Below are 20,905 nucleotides of genomic sequence, written 5' to 3' on the forward strand. Positions count from 1 at the left end.
GATTGGGAAGTGCAATCAAAATAGGTGGCCACTGGGAAATCCTGCTTGTTCTGGCGGAGAGAGTGTAGCTGCTCAGCCAAGCGGTCTCCCAATCTACTTTGGGTAGATTGTAATTTATTTGTAGATTGTAAATTACCAATATGCAGGAAGCCACACCAGGAGCACTGAACACAGCATGTAACCCCTCACCTAGAAGGACTGTTTATGGCCCTGAATGGTAGGAAGGGAGGGGGTGGGGCACTTGTTCCATTTGCAAGGATAAGTGCCAGGAGGGACAAATGGGCAAGGGAGTTACGTGGGGAGCAATCCCCACAGAAAGTGAGGGGGAGGGAAAAATGTGCATGGTGGTGGGATCCCGTTGGAGGTGGCGGAAGTTTCAGAGAATTATGTGCTGAATGTGGAGGCTGGTAGGGTGGTAGGTGTTTGCATCGATATTGTTTCTTGTGACACCACAACACACTGATGTGACGAAATGACCTGTTCAATGGCTTGCAAAACAAAGCGTTTTCTTTTTAATAACTTTACCTTAGTGCATGTGACTCTAAGAAAACAATTACCAATCTTTGGGCTACCATATTCCCTCCTTAATCTTGCGACCAGTGAATGTCAACTGGAACAGCTCCATCAGTGCCTTGCCCACAGGAGCAGGTCAGACCTGTTGTAAATGCTCATATTTTTACCCCAAGATCATTCCATCATTGACAAGGCACAAGTCAGAACATGATGGAATACACTCTCCTTGCCTGGATGATTGTGGCTCACTTGAAAAATTTCCTGCCATCCTTTATCTCTGTCACGATGATGGAAAATATCTTGGAGGCAAATTACCTTGAGCCAAGTTCCAATGCTTAGACCTTTCTCTATTGTGTTTTTTTAGTGTCAGTGGATGTCACCCTTCTCTCTGGCTGCACCAATGTCTTTGAATGGAATATCTACAGAAGGTAGTGCATTTGGCCTTCCCAGCCACTGAGCACATCAACATGAAACACTGTCATAGGCAAACAGAGATCCTCACCACCCAAGGCCATGCTCTTTTCATGCTGCTGCCATCAGGCAGAATGTACAAGACCTCAGGACTCGCACCACTAGGTTCAGGAACAGTTTCTACCCCTCAACCATCAGGCTCTTGAACAAAAAGGGGGATAACTACACTCATTCTTTTGAGATGTTCCCACAACAAATGATCTCACTTTGAGGGACTCTTTATCTTGTTATTTCATGTTCTCATTATTTATTTATATTTGTATTTGCAGTTTGTCTTCTGGTTGATCTTTCATTGATCCTGTTGTAGTTACCATTCTATTGACTTGCTGAGCATGCCACAGAAAATAAATCTCAGGGTTGTTTGTACTCTAATGATAAAAGTTATTTTAAACTTTGAACTCTGGTGGTGGCTGGGGTTTTTGATATGGACCTGCTGTCTCTAGTGTTGGCCAATATTTCAGCGAATGACTCCTGGTCATGCCAGGTTTGAAAGTACATCTCTTCAGGGTTCTCCCACTGAGACTAGGAGCTTCTTCCTCACTCGCTGGTTTGTTCACACAGTTGTCCTTGTAATTCCAAAATCAATCACTTAAAAGTGTTTAGACATATTTACAATATTTAAATCTTTCTCTATTCAATATTTTAAAAAAATACACCAAATTAACTCATCACCCTTACAAGATGCACATCATACCCTGTGGTGTCACCAATCGCTGAAGATCTCCAATAAGCCAGGGGCACTGTGTACTCTGTCCTACAAACCCAGACATGCACTAATTCTCAGAACCGGGGCAGGCTGTTGGCTTGGGCAGAGGCATGGATGGTCTACTTCCTGGGCCTTGGGGCAGAACCAGGAGCAAACTGACAAGGTTTCCAGACTGGCACACCTTGCTCTGCACCAGGGGCCCGGAGATCAGAAGCGTGGGGCTGAAGTGAGATCAGAACTGGCAGAGCAGCTTCTTCAGAGTGGCAGCAACCCCCTCCAACACTTACACAGAACACTGACTTCTCCAGGCCAGTCTGAAGGCTGCTCTTGCTTGTACACACTCAAATTCTGCGGAGAAAATGCAAATATCAAGCTCTGATATTTAACGTTCACGAGGCAGAGGGAGATACTGTTATGTAACCAGCAACAATGAATATCAATCGAGACAGGTTATATAAAAACAACCAAACATTTATTAAACACAGATAAACGATAAAATAAACGAACGAAAACCTTAACCGGAAGTTAACCACTATGCAGCCGTTCAACAAATCGTCACTTGGCACATGTTCTTAAAACGTTAAATACGAAAACAGTTCTTAAAGCGGTAAAGTTGGATATAGTTCTTAAAGTGGTAAATTCGAAAGTGCAACAGATTTATACATTCAATTGGGAGAGACTTCTCTGGAGAAGGATTTCTTCATAGACGCCACTTTCCTGTTGGTTCTGACCAAAGGAATCACGATTCAGGAAATAAACAGTTTAAAACAACTGACCTTAATTTCTTTTAGAGAGAGAAAACCTTTGAATGAACTCTTTTCTCTTTTGGCAAGAGTTATCTTCGATGCAGGTCACTACTCCTTCAACAAAGACTCAATAAGGTCGATCCTTTGTTAAACTGCCAAACGAAACCAACTCCTCTCAATCCTTCGGGTCCAGTACCTCAATAAAGTCTTCACTCTCCCTTCTACTACTGCTGGAATAAGGTACATCATCACATCTAGCAAAAATTGCCAATCCAGCACTATTGTACCTTGCAACAGAATGTAACAACCGTCTTAAAAATGAAACTGCGTCATAAAATAAATACGCAACAGAAACAGAGACACAATACGTTCTAACTGGAAATCTAAAAACTAAACTGCGTCATCTGGGGTCTTCCCTTATATACCCATGGTGCACGTCATCACGTGACCTCACATCAGCAGGCAAATTACATCAGGTGACCTCCAAAAGACCATTACATCATTCTCACAAAAAAAAAAATCACAGGTCTCCTTGAGGTATGTAACAATACAAAAATCACAATATAGAGGCAGAAATAGCCAAGGCATTTGCTGGTTTCAAAGTAATTTTGAAACTAAAAGCTCAGTGTATGAGAAAAGAGTTACAGAGACAATAACATTTACTCACGGCCTTTAATACTCCAAAAGCTGTGACATCACAGTACAAAATTATCACCTACAGCAAATCAGCTGTAAGATTTTCATCTCAGCTTTATAAACTGTCATAAATGTGCTTTAAGTAAACATAATACTAAATTTTATAAAAAGTTAAAAAATTTAAATAATTTTTTGATACAAAAATTGCTAATGCTGTAAATCTGCAGCAACACACAAAATGCTGGAGGATATCAGCGGGTCAAGCAGCATCTATGCATAGAAATGGACAACAGGATCCCATCACCAAGCATATCTTCCCTTTCCTCCCCACCTTTTGCAGGCATCACTCTGACTTTATCTGCTTGTTTTTCCCCACTTATCCATGCAACCACTTTCCCCTACAAATTCCTCATCACCACCTTCCTTCCAGCTGAGGCACTCCCCTTGCGAATGTATTAGTGCAATTTACTGTATCTGGTGCAGATGCTTTTACACCAGTGAGATTCAACACATTTGTGGGCTGGGGAGGGGGCTTCAAATCACTTTGAAAACACCTTCAGTCCACCCACCGTAAGAACCTGGACATTCTAGATTCAGATTTATTTATCGTGTCCAAACGTACAGTGAAATGTATCAGTTATACTAACAAGAAATACGCCCACAGAGATCCTCCCGTTTTTTGTGTATTGCACAAGTGGCCCAGATACATTTTCCTGTCGGTAATTTCAGCAATCAGAAAGTAATTTTACTTTCTAAAAGTGCTAAAAATGTTGAACATATAAAGTTTTAAAAAGTCAAATACATTATTCAGTGTCTGCCTGAGTTTTCCAGTTTATAAACCAAAAGAGCAAGTATTTTTGCTCAGATGTATGTGGTTTTTAAAGGGAAAGGTACTCTGGACATGACGACCGCGCTACATGAGGTGGTAGAAATCATTGATCATCTGGGTGATCTGGTGCAGACTGCTTCAATTCCTGCACTTCTCCATCATCCTAAAATGAAAATGAAGTATATTGTTATATGGAATGGCAAATCCCAATCAATCAAGAGCAGCATTGTTCGGTGGGGGAGATACAGACAGACGATCAAAGGCAGCATCAGTGTTAAGAACCAGGCACAAATTTGGAATGATTCAGGAATGTAAGCATTTTATTTTATTTAAGAGATACGGGACAGTAACAGGCCTTTCTGACCCAACAAGACTCCGTTTCCGATTACAGCATTGTGACAAATCAACCTACTGATTGATGTGTCTTCGGGACGTAGGAGGAGCGTGGAGCACCCGGTGGAAAGCAATGGAGTCACCGGGAGAACGTACAAACTCCTTGCAGACAGTTGCAGGAACCGAACCTGGCGCTGTAAAAGCATTGCGCTTCTGTGCTGCCCACAGAGATCACCCCAGATGCTGAGATTCTCCCTGGGCTGCACCTGAGGGACAGCAGCATTATGAATTGTGTTTGGGTTAACGTGGGGGCTTGTGTCAGTCAGCTTAACACAGGAAATGAACTTTATAACAAATGGCAGCAATTCGCATTGACTACATACCTGCTCTCCTTTGACAGTACTGCCATCCTCACTTCCGCGTTTGTCTCTACCTGAAATGAAGTAAAAGCTCTTTATAAATTCTGGATATATAATGCACAATATTGTCAGGGGTTATTTGCATCTCACCACCAGGCTCTAAACAGGTACAATTGACTCTTTCGTTCAGATAGTCTGGTCTTTTCTCTACATCCTTGCCTCACAGTTAGCACTAAGTGCAGATGGCATCTCTGGTTACCAGACTGGGCAGCAAAAGGTTAACCCATCAACAGAAAAGCCACTTTACTCACAAGGCCCACAAGTAAGCCTCCCAGGGTGTTTCACTAGGAGGAAACCAGGAAATTCTGCTTCCCTGGCCAGTGCCTGAAACTGGATGGAAACCCATTGGCTGGATACAGTCTTTCAACTTGTTTTGGGAACTGGATCAGGAAATCTGCCCCTTCTCATTACTCCGGAGCAAGGCTTTCCCCATGGGAAGATGGATCATCTCTCTCCCATTCAGGCCATTATTCCCTGTATCAGTGCTCCTGCCAGACCCTCATAAATCAATCAGTTCATGTGTACAGTCTGCGCATTTCATTCCCTGTGAGGTGTTGCAAACAGCAGTGCTGTGTGCAGTACGCTCGGGTGAAACTCTCCATTCGCTCCACTGAAGAAACTTTCTGCACAGGTGCCTCTGAAAGCTCTTCCTTCCACCTGAACCCTGGCTTCTCCTCAAACACTGTGCACACAGCCCATAACCACAACTCCTGCATTTCCCCAATCTCTGTATTTACCCCTTTCTCCTGGACTGAGGTCAGAGTGCCCCCTGCCTTCAGCAACAAACTTTACAATTCCTGTGAGGTCCCAACAGACCCTTATTCCCTTCCCCTCCACTTTCAGCATTTTAAAGGGAACTCTTACTGTCGCCTGCCCTGATCGTCCACCCCCACCATGCAGTCTCCATCTTGTGGCATTTTCCCAGGCAATTTCAAGATTTAACACTCCTTTCACTGTTTCTCTTCCCCAAACCAGGAACTCAAACCGTCCTTCCAGGTGAAGCAGGGACCCACCCATATTTGTTCCCGCCCAGTTCAGTGCCCTGTGTTCAGAGTACAGATTAAATGCAGATTGGGTCACAACTTTATTGTCCCCCCCCCCCCCCGCAACTCGTATTCAGTCTGCACCTGTGCCCCTCACATACCAGTTGCCCCATTTCCACTCTGTCCTTTCTATCTGTGGCATTTTCTACTGCTACAGTGAGGCCCAACACAAGTCAGAGTTTTCCCAACAGGGAGCCAGGTCCACAGTTTCCTCACAGTTTCACCTTCTCTGGACTGGAACACCCAAGCCCACTACTCAAGTCTGCTCCAGGTCAAGCAGGGCCTAGGATCACGCTTGTGACAGGGTGAGACATACTAACTGAAACAAGCTCTGCCCACAAAACCACTCTTGAAACCTCAGGTACCAAAGCCAATCCCCACCCAGAAACATTAAAACCAATGAAACTTAAATCAGTGAAAAACAAATCGTTTTGAAAGGAATACAAGCAATTAATTAAAGCCAAAAAAAATCAATATAAACAGGAAATGCTGGAAACACTCAGCAGGTTGGACAGCTTCTGCAGAGACAGAACCAAATCCAACAGGAGTTCAATTTTTTTTAAAAAAGTCAGTGGACTGGGCAATATTCAGGGATTCATCTTCAAATCTGAATGAACATGCTACAGTTGTCATCAACTTCATCAAGACCTGTGTGGGTGAACGTGTGCTTTCGAGAACACACTGGATACACCCAAGCCAAAAACCGCGAATAACACAGGAGATTCGAGGTCTGTTGAGGGCTAGATGTGTGGAATTCAAGACTGGTGATCCAGAACCACACAAGGAGTCCCAATACAACATACAGAAGGCTATTTTTAAGAACGAGAAAACAATTCTGATTGAGGCTAGAGACGGAATTGGAAGCACATCAGCTCTAGTCAGGCTTGCAGGCCATTACTTCCAACGAGATGAAACCCAACATCATGAACGGCTGTGATGCCTCATTGCCAGATGAGCTCAACACTTTTTATGCTCACTTTGAAAGGGAGAATGAAACTACACCTGTGTGAATTCCTGTAGTACCTGGTGACCCTCTGAGCTCTGTCTGCGGAGGTCACACCAGAACATCTTTCAAGAGGGTGGACCCTTGCAACGTGTCGGGCCCCTCTTGGTGCAGCTGGTAGGAAACTGAAAATCTTTTCCATCTGTGACGAAAGACCAAGTTATCAGAAGATTGATGATGATAAGAGAGATAAGAGAGACAAAAGGGAGAAGCGTTCAAAATGTTAATGAGAGACGAGAGAGATTAACGAAAAGAGACACAGTTCCGAGTATTGACAGACCGGTTGCTTTGAACCAGAAATGTTTGAAGTTTGATGGACAGGTGATACCCCACCAGGGGGATAAAAGGAACAGGTTCGCTAAGGCACGACACATCACGAGATCACGAGATAACGAGACCCTGGAAAAGCAGTGCGCCCCCACAAGTTGGTGGGAGTTTGGAGGTCTGGTCGCGGGACCGACCATAGACGCACAGGGTGAAAAGGTACGATCGGCTGGAACCTGGTGTGTGTGTCCGCCCTTGCCTGGGTGCCGGGTTCACCGCGGAAGAACGATCGTATCCGGAACGGAGGGGTCACAGTCGGTGACCTCAGAAGACATTAAAAAGGGCTCGCCCGAAAGCTAACTGCGAAGAATATCAAAGGTCTGTTTGAATCCGATTTGCATATCATCATTCGCGCGCTCTCTCTCCAACGGCACAACAGCGATTACTGCAAACTGTACTCAGCTGAACTGAACTCTGCGTCACTTGAGACTGATCATTTTACCCCGAGACTGCGATAGAGCTTGATTGATTGCTATTACCCTAGTTCTGTGTACATGTGTGTTTTATCATTGCTAATCTGTTGCATTCATATCTTTACGATTAGAGTACTGTGTTACTTATTTCTTTAATAAAACTTTCTTAGTTCCAGTAATCCAGACTCCAACTAAGTGGTCCATTTCTGCTGGTTTGGCAACCTGGTTACGGGGTACGTAGCACATCCAACTGGCAGGAGAGTTCAAGGACACCTTCAATCTCTCACTGCAGCAGCTGGAAATTCCCACATGCTTCAAAAGGGCATTAATTATACCAGCGCCCAAGAAGAGCAGGTGAGCTGCCTCAACGACTATTGCCCAGTTACACTCGCTTCTACAGTGATGAAGTGCTTTGTGAAGTTGGTCATGGCCAAAATCAACTTCTGCCTAAGGACCTGGACCCACTGCAATTTGCCTATCAGCACAACAGATGCAATCTCACTTGGCCTTAGATTACCTGGACAATAGCAATACCTGTGTCAGGCTGCTGTTTATTGATTATAGCTCAGCATTCAACACAACATGCCCTCAGTTCTAATCAACAAGCTCTAAATTCTGGGCCTCTGTACCTCCCTCTGCAACTGGATCCACGACTTCCTCACTAGATGAGTCAGTGCAGAAATAATCATCTCTCTGTCGCTGACAATCAACACTGGTGCACCTCAAGAATGCATGCTTAGCCCATAGCTCTAATCTCCATACACACAACTGTGCGGCTAGGCGCAGCTCAAATGGCCTCTATAAATTTGCCGATGTGTTAGCAGAATTTCAGATGGCAACGGGGAGGCTTACAGGAGCGAGTTAGATCACCTAGATGGGTGGTGCTGCAACAACAACATCACTAAGACCAAGGAACTGATTGTGTACTTTATGAAGGGGAAGTTTTGGTCACAGCCAAAATCAACTTCTGCCTAAGCAAGGACCTGGACCCACTGCAATTTGTCTTCACAAAGCACTTCATCACTGTAGAAGTGAGCGCAACTGGGCGATAGTCGTTGAGGCAGCGCGCGCACGCACACAGACGCACATGCACTCACGTCTTCATCACTGGAAAGGGTGAGCAGCTTCAAGCTCCTGGAAGTCAACATCTCTGAACATCAATACTGGGCCCAACATATCGGTGCAGTTTCAAAGAACGCACGACGGTGGCTACATTTCATTAGGAGTTTGAGGAGACTTGGTACGTTACCAAACACGCTCACAAATTTCTACAGATGTACTGTGGAGAGCATTCTAGCTGGCTCTATCATTCACTTCACCTGTGAGTCGGCTGGGGTGATATACTGCGTCCGGTGCTCCCGATGTGGCCTTCTATATAATGGCAAGACCCGACGCAGACTGGAAGACCGTTTCGCTGAACACCTACGCTCTGTCCGCCAGAGAAAGCAGGATCTCCCAGTGGCCACACATTTTATTTCCAAGTCCCATTCTGATATGTCCATCCACGGCCTCCTCTACTGTAAAGATGAAGCCACACTCAGGTTGGAGGCACAACACTTTATATTCCGTCTGGGTAGCCTCCAACCTGATGGCATGGAACATTGACTTCTCAAACTTCCGCTAATGCCCCACCTCCTCTTTGTACCCCATCCGTTATTTATTTATTATTATTAATTTTTTTCTCTCTCTCCTTTTTCTCCCTCTGTCCCTCTCAATATTCTCCTGGGCCATCCCCTGGGCTCCCCACCCTTTCTTTCTCCCTAGCCCTCCCATCCCATGATCCTCTCATATCCCTTTTGCCAATCACCTGTCCAGCTCTTGGCTCCATCCCTCCCCCTCCTGTCTTCTCCTATCATTTTGGATCTCCCCCTCCCCCTCCAACTTTCAAATCTCTAACTATCTCTTCCCCCAGTTAGTCCTGATGAAGGGACTCGGCCTGAAACGTCGACTGTATCTCTTCCTATAGATGCTGCCTGGCCTGTTGCGTTCACCAGCAATTTTTATGTGCATGGTTCTATCATTGGCTGGTTTGGAAGCCACTGCACAGGATCAGAAAACACTGCTGTAAGTTGTAAACTCAACCAGCTCCATCATGGGCATTAGCCTCCCCAGCATCAAGGACACAGTCAAAAGGCAATGCCCCAAAGGGCGGCATTCATCATTAAAATGGACCCCCATCACCTAGAACATGCAACATGACCTCTTCTCATTGCTACCATTAAGGAGGCTGTACAGGAGCCTGAAGAGAGACACTCAACGATTCAGGAACAGCTTCTTCCCCTTTGCCATCAGACTTCTGAATATATAATGAACATGCAACTACCTCAGTACTTTTTCTTTTTTGTTCTCTTCTTGCACTACTTTTCAAATTTGTTTATATACGTTTCTTCTCGTAATTTATATATTTTTTCATTAATATGCATTGCAATGTACTGCTGCACAAAATAAGTTTCACCACATATGCAGAGATATTAAACCCAAGTCTGATATCCCACCAGTTGGGATATTCAGGCAGCTCTGTACTAAAGGTCCAGCAGGATTCAGCGAAATAGAGGCCGGAGCTGTTCCGAACGTCAGCAACCAGTACGGGACAGACCTGAACGTCAGCAACCAGTACGGGACAGATCCGAACGTCAGCAACCAGTACGGGACAGACCTGAACGTCAGCAACCAGTACGGGACAGACCCGAACGTCAGCAACCAGTATGGGACAGATCCGAACGTCAGCAGCCAGTACGGGACAGATCCGAACGTCAGCAGCCAGTACGGGACAGATCCGAACGTCAGCAACCAGTACGGGACAGACCCGATAACCAGCAGCCAGTACGGGACAGACCTGATAACCAGCAGCCAGTGCGGGACAGACCCGATAAGCAGCAGCCAGTGCGGGATAGACCCGATAAGCAGCAGCCAGTACGGGACAGATCCGATAACCAGCTGATGATTTCCCTACTTCTCCCTTTCAGAAGCTGAAGTGCTAGTGAGAACCGGCAAAAGTTTTCACTGAGACCAAGTTCCTGGGGAAGGGATGGAAATGCTGAATGATTTGATAATTTTGACACTTACAGTACTGGGCCACAACGGATAAGAAAAACACCACCGCAGTCCAAATCCTTGTAAAGAAGAATATCCTCCAGGTTTCCGGGCTGCTGTCACATCCTGGATCTGAAAATGGATATGGTGTAGTCATTGAGTGACCTGATACAGAGCCCCCACTTCCCCTCATATCTCTATTAACAACCAGCTTTATTCACTAAATTCTAAATTTGCTGTGCATTTGTTGGCGTGGCAAGCAACTGAAAACAACAATGTTCAATAATGATATAGGAGTAAAATGCACACAAACACCAGCATGTATTTACAATGAATTCAGCATTATAATACAGTGCAGTGTAGTAACTGAAGTAATAGATATAGAGGGTGGGGCGGGGGCGTAACTAGAATGATTGATCAGACTAACTGCTGCTGAAAAAAGATTTTAAGATGTAGTAACCCATCCAAAGGCACTTTACAGAACAACTTCATGTACAATCTGCACAGACAATGAGGAACTGATGTAGGACTGTCACTGTTAGCTGCTGTTAATCATCGAGTAACAAAGTAATATGTCTGCTCTACATACATAAAAGTCTGGATGCCACAGGTACAAAGCATTCCTCCTTACCTGTTCTAAAGGGTCGCCCCTCAATTTTGAGGCTGTGCCCTCTAGTTCTGGATTCTGCTCCTCATCAGAAGCATCCTCTCCACATCCACCACATCTAGTCCTTTCAATATTTGATAGCTTTCAATGAGATTCCCCCCTCCGCATTCTTCTAAATTCCAACGAGTACAGGCCCAAAGCTGCCAAACACTCCTCACATGTTAACTCCTTAATTCCCAAAATCATCCTCGTGAACCTCCTCTGGACTCCCTCCAATAACAACACATCTTTTCTGAGATATGGGGCCCTAAACTGTGGACAATACTTCAACTGCGGCCTGGCAAGTGTCTTATAAAGACTCAATGTTGTCCCCCCGTTTTTATATTCTATTCTTCTTGAAATAAATGCCAACATTGCATTTGCCTTCTTTACCAGAGACTCAACCTCTAAATTAACCTTCTGGAAGCCATGCATAAGGACTGTTAAGTCCCTCTGCACCTCTGACATTTGAACCTTCTCCCCATTTAAATAGTCCGCAATATTGCTCCTTTTACCAAAATACATCATAGATTTCCCAACACTGTATCCCATCTGCCACTTTTTTTGCCCATTCTTCCAATTTGTCTAAGTCCTGCTGCATCGCATTGTTTCTTCAGCACTACCAACCCCTCCACCTATCATCGTATCATCCACAAACTTGGCAACAAAGCCATCAATTCCATTATCTAAATCACTGACAAACAATGTGAAAAGTAGTGGTCTCAATACTAATGCCTGAGGAACACCACTAGTCACCGGTAGCCAGTCAGAAAAGGCCCCTTTTATTCCCACTCGCTGCCTCCTGGCTGTCAGCCATTCCGCTATCCAGGCCAGTACATTTCCTGTAACACCATCTTGTTAAGCAGCCTCATGTGTAGCACCTTATCAAATGCTTTCCAAAAATCCAAGTAAATGACATCCACTGCCTTTCCCTTGTCCACCCTGCTTTTACTTCCTTGAAAAACTCCAATAAATTTGTCAGGCAAGATTTCCCTTTACAGAAACCATGCTGAGTTTGACTTATTTTATCATTTAACACTCTGGGAAAGGTTTCACTGCTAATGTAATGGTCTTTCTGTAGAAGCAGTGTTTGGGTTATGGTTAGAGATGACGGGTGCTTTGGAAAGTGAGCCATCCAATGAGTGGAGTGTGTTTTCGTGGGGTGTGCCTGACACTGAAGAGATCTGCGTCTTCTGCTCGGTGGGAGGTGGAGAGAGAAGACACCAGAAAGAAGAGGTTGTAGACACCAGAAAGGAGTGGACTTGGAGTTGAGCCGGGAGTCAATGAAGCCCGTGGAAATCGAAGGAGGATCGGCGAAAGGGAAACCATGAGCTCCAACTTGAGCACATTAGACTGTTTCATTAAAATGGACCTTTTCTTTTTGTTTTTCTTTACTAACCCTTTAGTCAAATTAAGAATTATAAAGCTAAATAGTTTAATTGCATATGGTGTACTGTTTGTTATTTCATGATACTGATTTGTAACAGGGTAACAAGTCACGTAGCATCCACACAAACAGGAGGTTTTGCACCTCAATTTCACACGTTTGGCGGGGCCAGAGATTGTCTTCCCCAGACTTATGCAGCCGACAGAACCTGAGGGTTACAATTAGTCTCCAAGTACCTCGAAACCTCATCCTTAGTATTAAACTCCAACATTTTCCCAACCATTGACGTTAGGATAACTGGCCAATAATTTCCTTTCTTTTGCCTTCCTCACTTTTTAAAGATTGAAGTGACATTTGCAACCTTGCAGTTCTCTGGAACCATGCCAGAATCAAGTGATTCTGGAAACATCATGACCACCGCATCTGTCATCTCTTCAGCAACCTCTCTCAGGACTCTGCGATGTAGTCCATCTGGCCCAGGTGACTCATCCACCTTAAGACCTTTACCTGGAACTTTCCTTTGTGATTGCAACAGCACTCTGGCTCCCTGAAACTCAAGGACCTCTGGCACACTGCTAATGTCTTCCATAATGAAGACAGATGCAAAGTACCCATTAAGTTAATCTGCCATTTCTTTATCCCCCATTACCTCACCAACAGTTTTCCACTGGTCCAATATCAACTCTCACCTCCCTTTTACTCCTTATGTAACTGAAAAAACTTCGGGTATTCTGCTTTATACTATTGGCTAGTCTGCCCTCATATTTCATCTTTTCCCTTCTTATTGTTATTTTTAGTTGCTTTTTGTTGGATTTTAAAAGCTTCCCAATCACTTTTGCTACCTTATTTGCCCTCTCCTTGGCTTTATACAGTCCTTAACTTCCTTTGTCAAACACGGTTGCCTATCCCTGCCATTTGAGATCTTCTTCCTCTGTGGGACATATCCATTCTGTGCCTTGTGAACTATCCCCAGAAACTTCAGCCACCTCTGCTCTGCCATCATCGCCACCCGTATCCTTCTCCAACCCACCTGGGCAAGCTCCTCTCTCATGTCTTTGTAACTCCCGTTATTCCATTGTGATACTGATACATGTGATTTATGCTTCTCCTTCTCAAATTGCAGTATGAATTCAATCATATTATGATCACTGCCTCCTAAAGGTTCCTTTACGTTAAGCTCCCTAATAAGATCTGGGCTATTACACAACACCCAATCTAAGATAGCCTTTCCGCAAGAAGGCTCAAGCACAAGCTGCTCTAAAAAGCCATCTCGTAGGCATTCAACACATTCCCTCTCTTGTGATCCAACACTGAGCATCACTTGGAAGAAGCAATGAAAGCAAGGTGACTGAATCCACTCTGGGTGGGATAATTCAAGGTTCACCACCAAAACTGTCACACCTGTGTTATTAGGGCAGCAGAATTTGCAAAGATATCACAGATCTGACTTTAATCGTTGGGAGTGATCACTTCAGTGTAGATGATCAGAAGCTTGTAATGTCAGAACAGAAATGAAGAGCTCTTAGCAAACTCACTGATTCCATAAATCACAAAGAACGTGACTGAGGCGATGACCACAACGATGTATAAAATCCAGTCCCATGCCCCTGACAAGTATAGATGGTGCGATGGTTAGAGATTGTTTCATTGATCAGATTGGAAATTTCAATAAATTAATGATCTGCTCCTTACCGAGAAATTTTTGGATATACTTAATAGGTGGGCAACTTAACTTCCGAATAATGAATGGTAGAATCAAAGCCAGAAGCTGCGCAGGCATGGTGCATAGAACCAACACTGATATAAAGGCAACACCTGGAGCAAAGTGAAAAACAAAATCAGTTCGCACAGTATTTCAAAGGAAATTAGATTAGATTATGAGGACACGCAGTCCTCTTTTATTGTCATTTAGTAATGCATGCATTAAGAAATGATATAATGTTCCTCCAGAACGATATCACAGAAACATAAGACAAATCAAGACTGGACTGAAAAACTGACAAAAACCACATAATTATAACATATAGTTACAACAGTGCAAAGCAATACCGTAATTTGATAAAGAACAGACCATGGGCACTGTAAAAAAAAAAAAGTCTCAAAGTCTCTCGAAAGTCCCATCATCTCACGCAGACAGTAGAAGGAAGAAAAAAAAACTCTCCCTGCTATGAGCTTCCAGCGCTGCAAACTTGCCGATGCAGCACCCTGGAAGCACCCGACAACAGCCGACTCTCGAGTCCGTCCAAAAACTTTGAGCCTCCAACCAGCCCTCCGACACTGAGCACCGAGCACCATCTCTGCCAAGCGCTTTGACCCCGGCCCTGGCAACAGGCAATAGGCAAAGCCGTGGATTTGGGGCCTTCCCCTCCGGAGATTCTCAATTGCACAGTAGCAGCGGCAGCGAAGCAGGCATTTCAGAAGTTACTCCAGATGTTCCTCCGTGCCTCTCACGTCTGTCTCCATCAAATCAGGATTGTCACGGTCCCTACTTAACAAATATGATATCATTTTGGAGCGGCCACAGGTGCTGCGTCGCGCCGCGTCGCCATCTTCTCCTCCCGTCCCCCAAAAGTTCAAATTAAATTTATTATCAAAGTACATGTCACCACACACAACCGTGAGATTTATTTTCTTGTGGGCATTCACAGTAAATACAAAGGCACATAACAGGATCAATGAAAATCTGCACACCACGACAGACAACCAATGTGTAAATGCAAAACTAGAAAAAAATAATAAATAAATAAGCAATAAATATCAAGAACACGAATTGTAGAGTCCTTGAAAGTGAGTTCATAGGCTGTGGAATCAGTAGGTAGGGTGAGTGACCCTTTGGTTTAACAGCCTGATAGTTGAAGGGAAATAACTGTTCCTGAAGCTGGTGGTGTGGGACCAGAGACTCCCGTACCTCCTTCCTGATGGCAGCAGTGAGAAGACAGCATAACCAATATGGTGGGGATCCTTGCTGATAGATGCTGCTTTCCTGAAACAGCACTCAAACCAGTAAGATGCAGTAATCCCAGTCCTCAGCACTGCGTTATGATTTCTGCATTGGTTTTAGGTATGTGAATGACCATGTCTGGGCTGCATTTATTTCCCATCAGATTCCTTCTTCATCCCTTCATCCCATGGCCAAGTCATTACTCTCCCATTCTGAGTGTGTCAGCACATTGATGCCAACAATGCAATGTTCTCACTTTTGGGCCCAGAACTGCTCCCCAACTCCAATGAAGTCTAACCAGGATATTGCTTGGCTGCAGCATAACTTCTACCCTCCTACACTCCAGTGTTCTGGGTTTGAAGACCACCATTCCAGTACCCAATTTACTCTATTTGTGACATTTTAATGATCCATGAATACAGATTCCAGGAATATTAAGCCTCCAACTGCTCCTAACTATTCAACTTATTTTTAAAATAGTTTCTAACTATTCAACTTCTTTTTAAAATAGTTTTTAAATTTTCTTTTTTTTTGAAGTCCAAGCCAAATTGCAGTGAAACCCTCTGGTCAGTTTCATCTGTGTGCTCGATCTATTAGTCACTGGGAGTTATTGTTGCAGTTCACAGTTCAAAATGACACCCAACTCTGCATCAGTGGTCAGCACGGTGATGAGCTTGTACCTACCACACTTCTTCCAGCACTGAAACCTGGGGACTAGTTACACCCCAACACAGATCTGTGCAGGACACCATTAGTCACATCCTAAGAGACAAGAGATGGCAGATGCTGGAATCTGGAACAACTAACTATCTGCTGGGGAGAACTCAGCGGATTGAGCAGCATCTTCTTTGGTAAGGAATTAGCCATGTCCCAAGTGCGGTGCAAGATTTCGATCCAAAACAACAACTCCTCCCCCTCCCACACTCATCCCATAGACACTGCTCGACTCACTGAGCTCATCCAGCAGATCATCTGTGCATTAGTCACATCCTAGAACCACAGCTCCTGCAGGTTATCCCCACACTTTGCATCCCACCACTAAACCAATTATCTAACCCGGTCTAGAACACACCTTCAGTTCCGTGAGCTTCAACTTAAACTTCTTCAAATGCCTTCTGCCACTCAGTTTGACCTCACAAAACTAATCTATACTGGGCCAAACCACGCTGGTTGTGACCAACAGCTTTGAACTGAATCACTGATGTTCAGCTATTAAAGTTTAATCCTCCAGCAGGTTTCCCTAACACCACCCACCCCACTCCACTCCCGACAAGGGCTGTGGGGCTGAGGACTGCAGGTGCTGGTGTTCCAGGTAAAGCAGCTCACAATGTACTGAGGTACTCATTCCATTCCAGTTACCCTGCCGAGTGCAGAAGTGATCATTATTTTCCAAGTAAATAATATCTGTGCACCTACCTTTAACCATAATCCAGTATATAAAAGCAATGAAGATAATGAGAAGAAGCAGAATATCAGTAAGATTCAAGCACAGCAAACATTTTCTGCTCATCAGGGCTACAGAGGAACAAATCGAGAACATTTAATATGTGAAAGGCAGAAAAATGGTTCCACACAGGAATCAGCAAGATCTCACAGCCAACAGCAACAACGTGAGGGGCTGGTGGGGGGGGGGGGGGGGGGGAGGGGGGGGAGAGAGAAGAGACAGAAAGGAGGAGAGGGGAGTTCAGGGAGGGGCAAAACACAACAGAGGGAAACACCTTACATTTTAGTATCTTGTGTAATCTCATTATCAAGTAGCAGTCACTAGTGACAATAACCAACCCCAGCTGTACCACTAAAGTTTCAATGTCTGATCCTGAAGCCTCTTCTGATGCTGAGGGTTGCAACATCATTGAACCCAGATGCTCACAGGCACTGGGCAGTGTTGTGGTCCAGCATGCAAACTGTTACTCCTGTTACCTGAACTGTCCAAATGAAGGGACAGAATATAGAAAGAGTAAAGGCTGTCCAGGGAGCCTAATGATACCTGGTGAACCAGATCCTAGGAATTCACCACCACTACATCCAGGGGACACCTCTTCTTCTCTTAATTCATTCAGGTGTTGCTAGTGGGGCCAACATTTACGATTCTCTTTCTATTCTGCAAGAATGTAGTGGCGAGCTGCTTTCTTGATTTGCTCCTCACCCATACTCCAATCTTCAATCCTACTCCTGGAAAAGTTTCTTCCTCAAATCCCTTCCCATGACATTTTGAAATTCATATCCACGTATCCATGCTTCAGAAGCTACTCAGTCAGGTATTAGATCACACCCTCTTCAATATCGCTGAATCCTTTGCTCCCACTGCATCATCACTCTCACCTTGGTAGGAGAAAAGGGCAGAATAAAAGATGCTGGTGCTCAGAGGGACCCAAATGCCCTTGTGCACAGATGACCTGAAATTAAGTTACAGGTATGGACATTGATTAGGAAGGAAATCAACATGCTGCCCTGTAAGGAAAGAGTTAAATTCAATTCCTCCTCAGTATGCGCCAAGATGTGTAACAAAATAGAAATTTATATGAGAAAATGGAGGGAGTTAGTCCTGAACATGGATGCTTTGAGAAAGCACAAGGGAACTAGTCTCAGCAATGTTTTGGAAATTTATTGTGAGTACTAGTCTACAGCTTTCCGAGTAGAAATGGGGGGAAAAAAGTTTGTATGGAAAAGTATTAAGAGTAAAGGATCTTGAAATGGTATAAAAAGGGACAGTTTCTTTAGGCAAAAGGGAATCTTCTCTTAGGCTGGGCAGTGACTGGTGGTAAGAGCTGGAGATAGAGGCACAAGGACATCAAGATGGGTGAGGGGTGACTGGAAAAGGCAGGTGGATATTTGTGGTTCCTTGCGTAAATTGGCTTGGTGATTATGCACATTGTCTCTTACCATATTCATTAACTATTTTTCTCTCTGTATTTATTCCTAATCAAGTCTAATAAAGCAATTTCTTCCAACTTTTAACACATGTACAGATCTGGTTTCCTCTACTCAGGAACGGGTGGACGTGGGATAGGAGGAAGAGAGTGCAGGTTCAGCATTTGAAGATTAATCCTATAAACCTCCATGGCAGAAAAGGAGAGCAGGAGATCCCTCTGAAACATTTAGTGGGGCTTGCTTATCATGAAGTGGAGTTGATGGCAATCCTGTCTGGGATAACTTCAACGAGGAATGACAGGCTCAGAATAAGGTCTCAGCCATTCAGGACAGATGGGGGGGCGGGTGGAAAAACAGGTTTGGTTACCTTTGCGGTTCTCCGAAGGGCTGTGGAGATTCGGTCACCAACTACGTTTAGGGCAAAGATTGATTTAGAGGTTAACACAATGCAGTGATATGGGTTGGGACTGGTAACTGACAGAGGTAAATGTTCAGACAAGGGCTGAATGGCTACCCCCTGCTTCTGTTTCTGATATTCTTGGGTTCCTACCCCCTCTCCATGGTTTACCCTCCATCTCAGCCATTTCATGTCTAAGGGACTGAGTGTGAACACTGGCTTAACTGACCATCACAAGGTCCGCCTGCGCTGAACTAATCATCACTACGTCCTGTGTTGCCAGCAAACTGTTTGTTCAAAGATTATGTAGAGGTGCAATGATAACCCCAATTCACTGATGTCTCCATCATTCACCCAGAGATCTCCCTGCAAAGTACACTGAACCCATGGATGGCTCTGACTGAGACTGTTCATCTGTCCTGTGACTATTCTCTTCCCTTCATCCACTGGACTAAACTCCGAAATGTCCCTTGCTGCCCTGGAGTTGGAATTACATCTCTTCCCAGATTCCATCAGCTTATCTTTAAAAACCCATGCCCTATTCACTTGACGCTATTCATTAGCAACTTCCCTTCCAGAGCCCAATGTTAACTGAGTGTTTACATTTAAATATAATTCATACAGTGATGGATACCTTTACCCGATTCCTCTTTCCAGCAGCAAAGAAGCACTGGCACGATACGACACAGCGAAACCGCTAGCTCTATGATAAACAGGACCACAATTGCGATGTTCTCGGAGAGAATGCCTGCATATGAAAATAAATTGAAAGAATCTATCAGCGCACCAGAGAAATGACCATGAAAGCTATCAACTCCTGCAGTATAAATGCCTTACAGACAGCAGTGGGAAATGAACCTGGGTCACTGGCATTGTGATAGCATTACACTAAACTCTATGGTACTGCGACACCCCAAATGCTGGATTAGTGTAAAATTGTTATTTTTCTTGTAGATTAACTTTGCTGTGTTTGCTTCTAATTTTATATAATCACCTACGTGTAATTAGTCAGTAAGTTTTCTAATAGCTTAGCTAATTGATTATTTTCTAGAAACCAGTTTTACTGCAGCAACTGCATCACACCACTTAATAATTAACCTACAAAATAGCCAGAATTATCACTAGAATGTTGTTATTTCTAGTTGGAGTACGAGACGACCATGATTATGTTTATTAGTATCCAACAGTTCGATGACTATGCCAAAGTAAGAGAAGTGGAAGGATGCGGAAGAATCACAGAAGAAGGGGAAAGATTTTTGCATGCATTACTTAACAAGAGGCAAGACCATTCTCCTTATTTTCATAATTGTCAAAGAAGGACCTAGCCCTTATTTCAAAACACCATCCAAAGTCCTATGTAAAGCATAGACTTGACTCTACTATTTCTTGCTTTGTTTTTCTGAAGATAAATTACACTACTACAGGTCCAGTCTTGTTCAAAGCAAATTAATAACCCAAGTACATATATGTCACCATATACAACTCAGATTCATTTTCTTGCAGGCATAGTAAACACAAGAAACATAATGGAATCAATGAAAGTCTGCAGCCAACAGGACGACTTGCCCTACCAAGAAAGTGAAGAAATGCAGGACTGAAGACAGAACATGAAGATCTGAAAGGAGACGAGTGGTTTCGCACCAACTGCCTAAACCGGAAAATAGTTCGAAATGGTCTAAAGAGGTTTCACATTCTAAAGTTGGAGGTTCAAAACTTTGGGCCAAGCTTCAGCAAGCACATGAACAACATATACAGCCTGTGTCTATATTTACATGGAGTGCTGCTCCAGGAAAGCCGCATCCATCATCATCTGTTAGTCTTGCGAGACCATGGATCTGCACCTGGAAAGTCTTCACTCTCCAGGGCGCAGGCCTGGGCAAGGCTGTATGGAAGACCAGCAGTTGCCCATGCTGCAAGTCTCCCCTCTCCATGACACCAATGTTGTCCAAGGGAAGGGCATTAGGACCCATACAGCTTGGCACCAGTGTCGTCGCAGAGCAATGTGTGGTTAAGTGCCTTGCTCAAGGACACAACGCATTGCCTCTGCTGGGGCTCAAATTCACGACCTTCAGGTCGCTAGTCCAATGCTTTAACCACTTGGCCCCCACTATCCAGGCCATGCTCCCCTCTCACCAAAGGGAGAAAGGGAAGGAGCAGCACCGGGGAAGGTTATAGGCAAGTGAGGAAAGGAGAA

The 20,905-nt window shown here is 44.3% G+C and overlaps 1 protein-coding gene across 7 annotated transcripts in view; it reads right to left on the reverse strand.

Annotated features, from left to right (window-relative positions):
- Positions 1-2,143: 2,143 nt before the first annotated feature.
- Positions 2,144-20,905, reverse strand: part of LOC140198067 (uncharacterized) — a 63,127-nt gene continuing 44,365 nt past the window's right edge. For 3 of the 7 annotated variants that reach the window (XM_072258938.1, XM_072258937.1, XM_072258934.1), the window contains exons 4-10: positions 19,346-19,459; positions 16,860-16,958; positions 14,195-14,317; positions 14,038-14,109; positions 10,503-10,601; positions 4,618-4,667; positions 2,144-4,064 (exon numbers count right to left, since the gene is read on the reverse strand). In XM_072258938.1, coding sequence (XP_072115039.1) covers positions 4,005-4,064; positions 4,618-4,667; positions 10,503-10,601; positions 14,038-14,109; positions 14,195-14,317; positions 16,860-16,958; positions 19,346-19,459 — 617 coding nt within the window. In that variant the 3' untranslated portion in view covers positions 2,144-4,004. Of the gene's footprint in view, positions 4,065-4,617; positions 4,668-10,502; positions 10,602-14,037; positions 14,110-14,194; positions 14,318-14,551; positions 16,959-19,345; positions 19,460-20,905 lie in introns of those variants that run through there. The other 4 variants (XM_072258935.1, XM_072258936.1, XR_011886093.1 and 1 more) reach the window with 4 other exon arrangements.

This window comes from Mobula birostris, chromosome 5 (genome assembly GCF_030028105.1).
Source record: "Mobula birostris isolate sMobBir1 chromosome 5, sMobBir1.hap1, whole genome shotgun sequence".
NCBI classification, from domain to species: Eukaryota; Metazoa; Chordata; class Chondrichthyes; order Myliobatiformes; family Myliobatidae; genus Mobula; species Mobula birostris.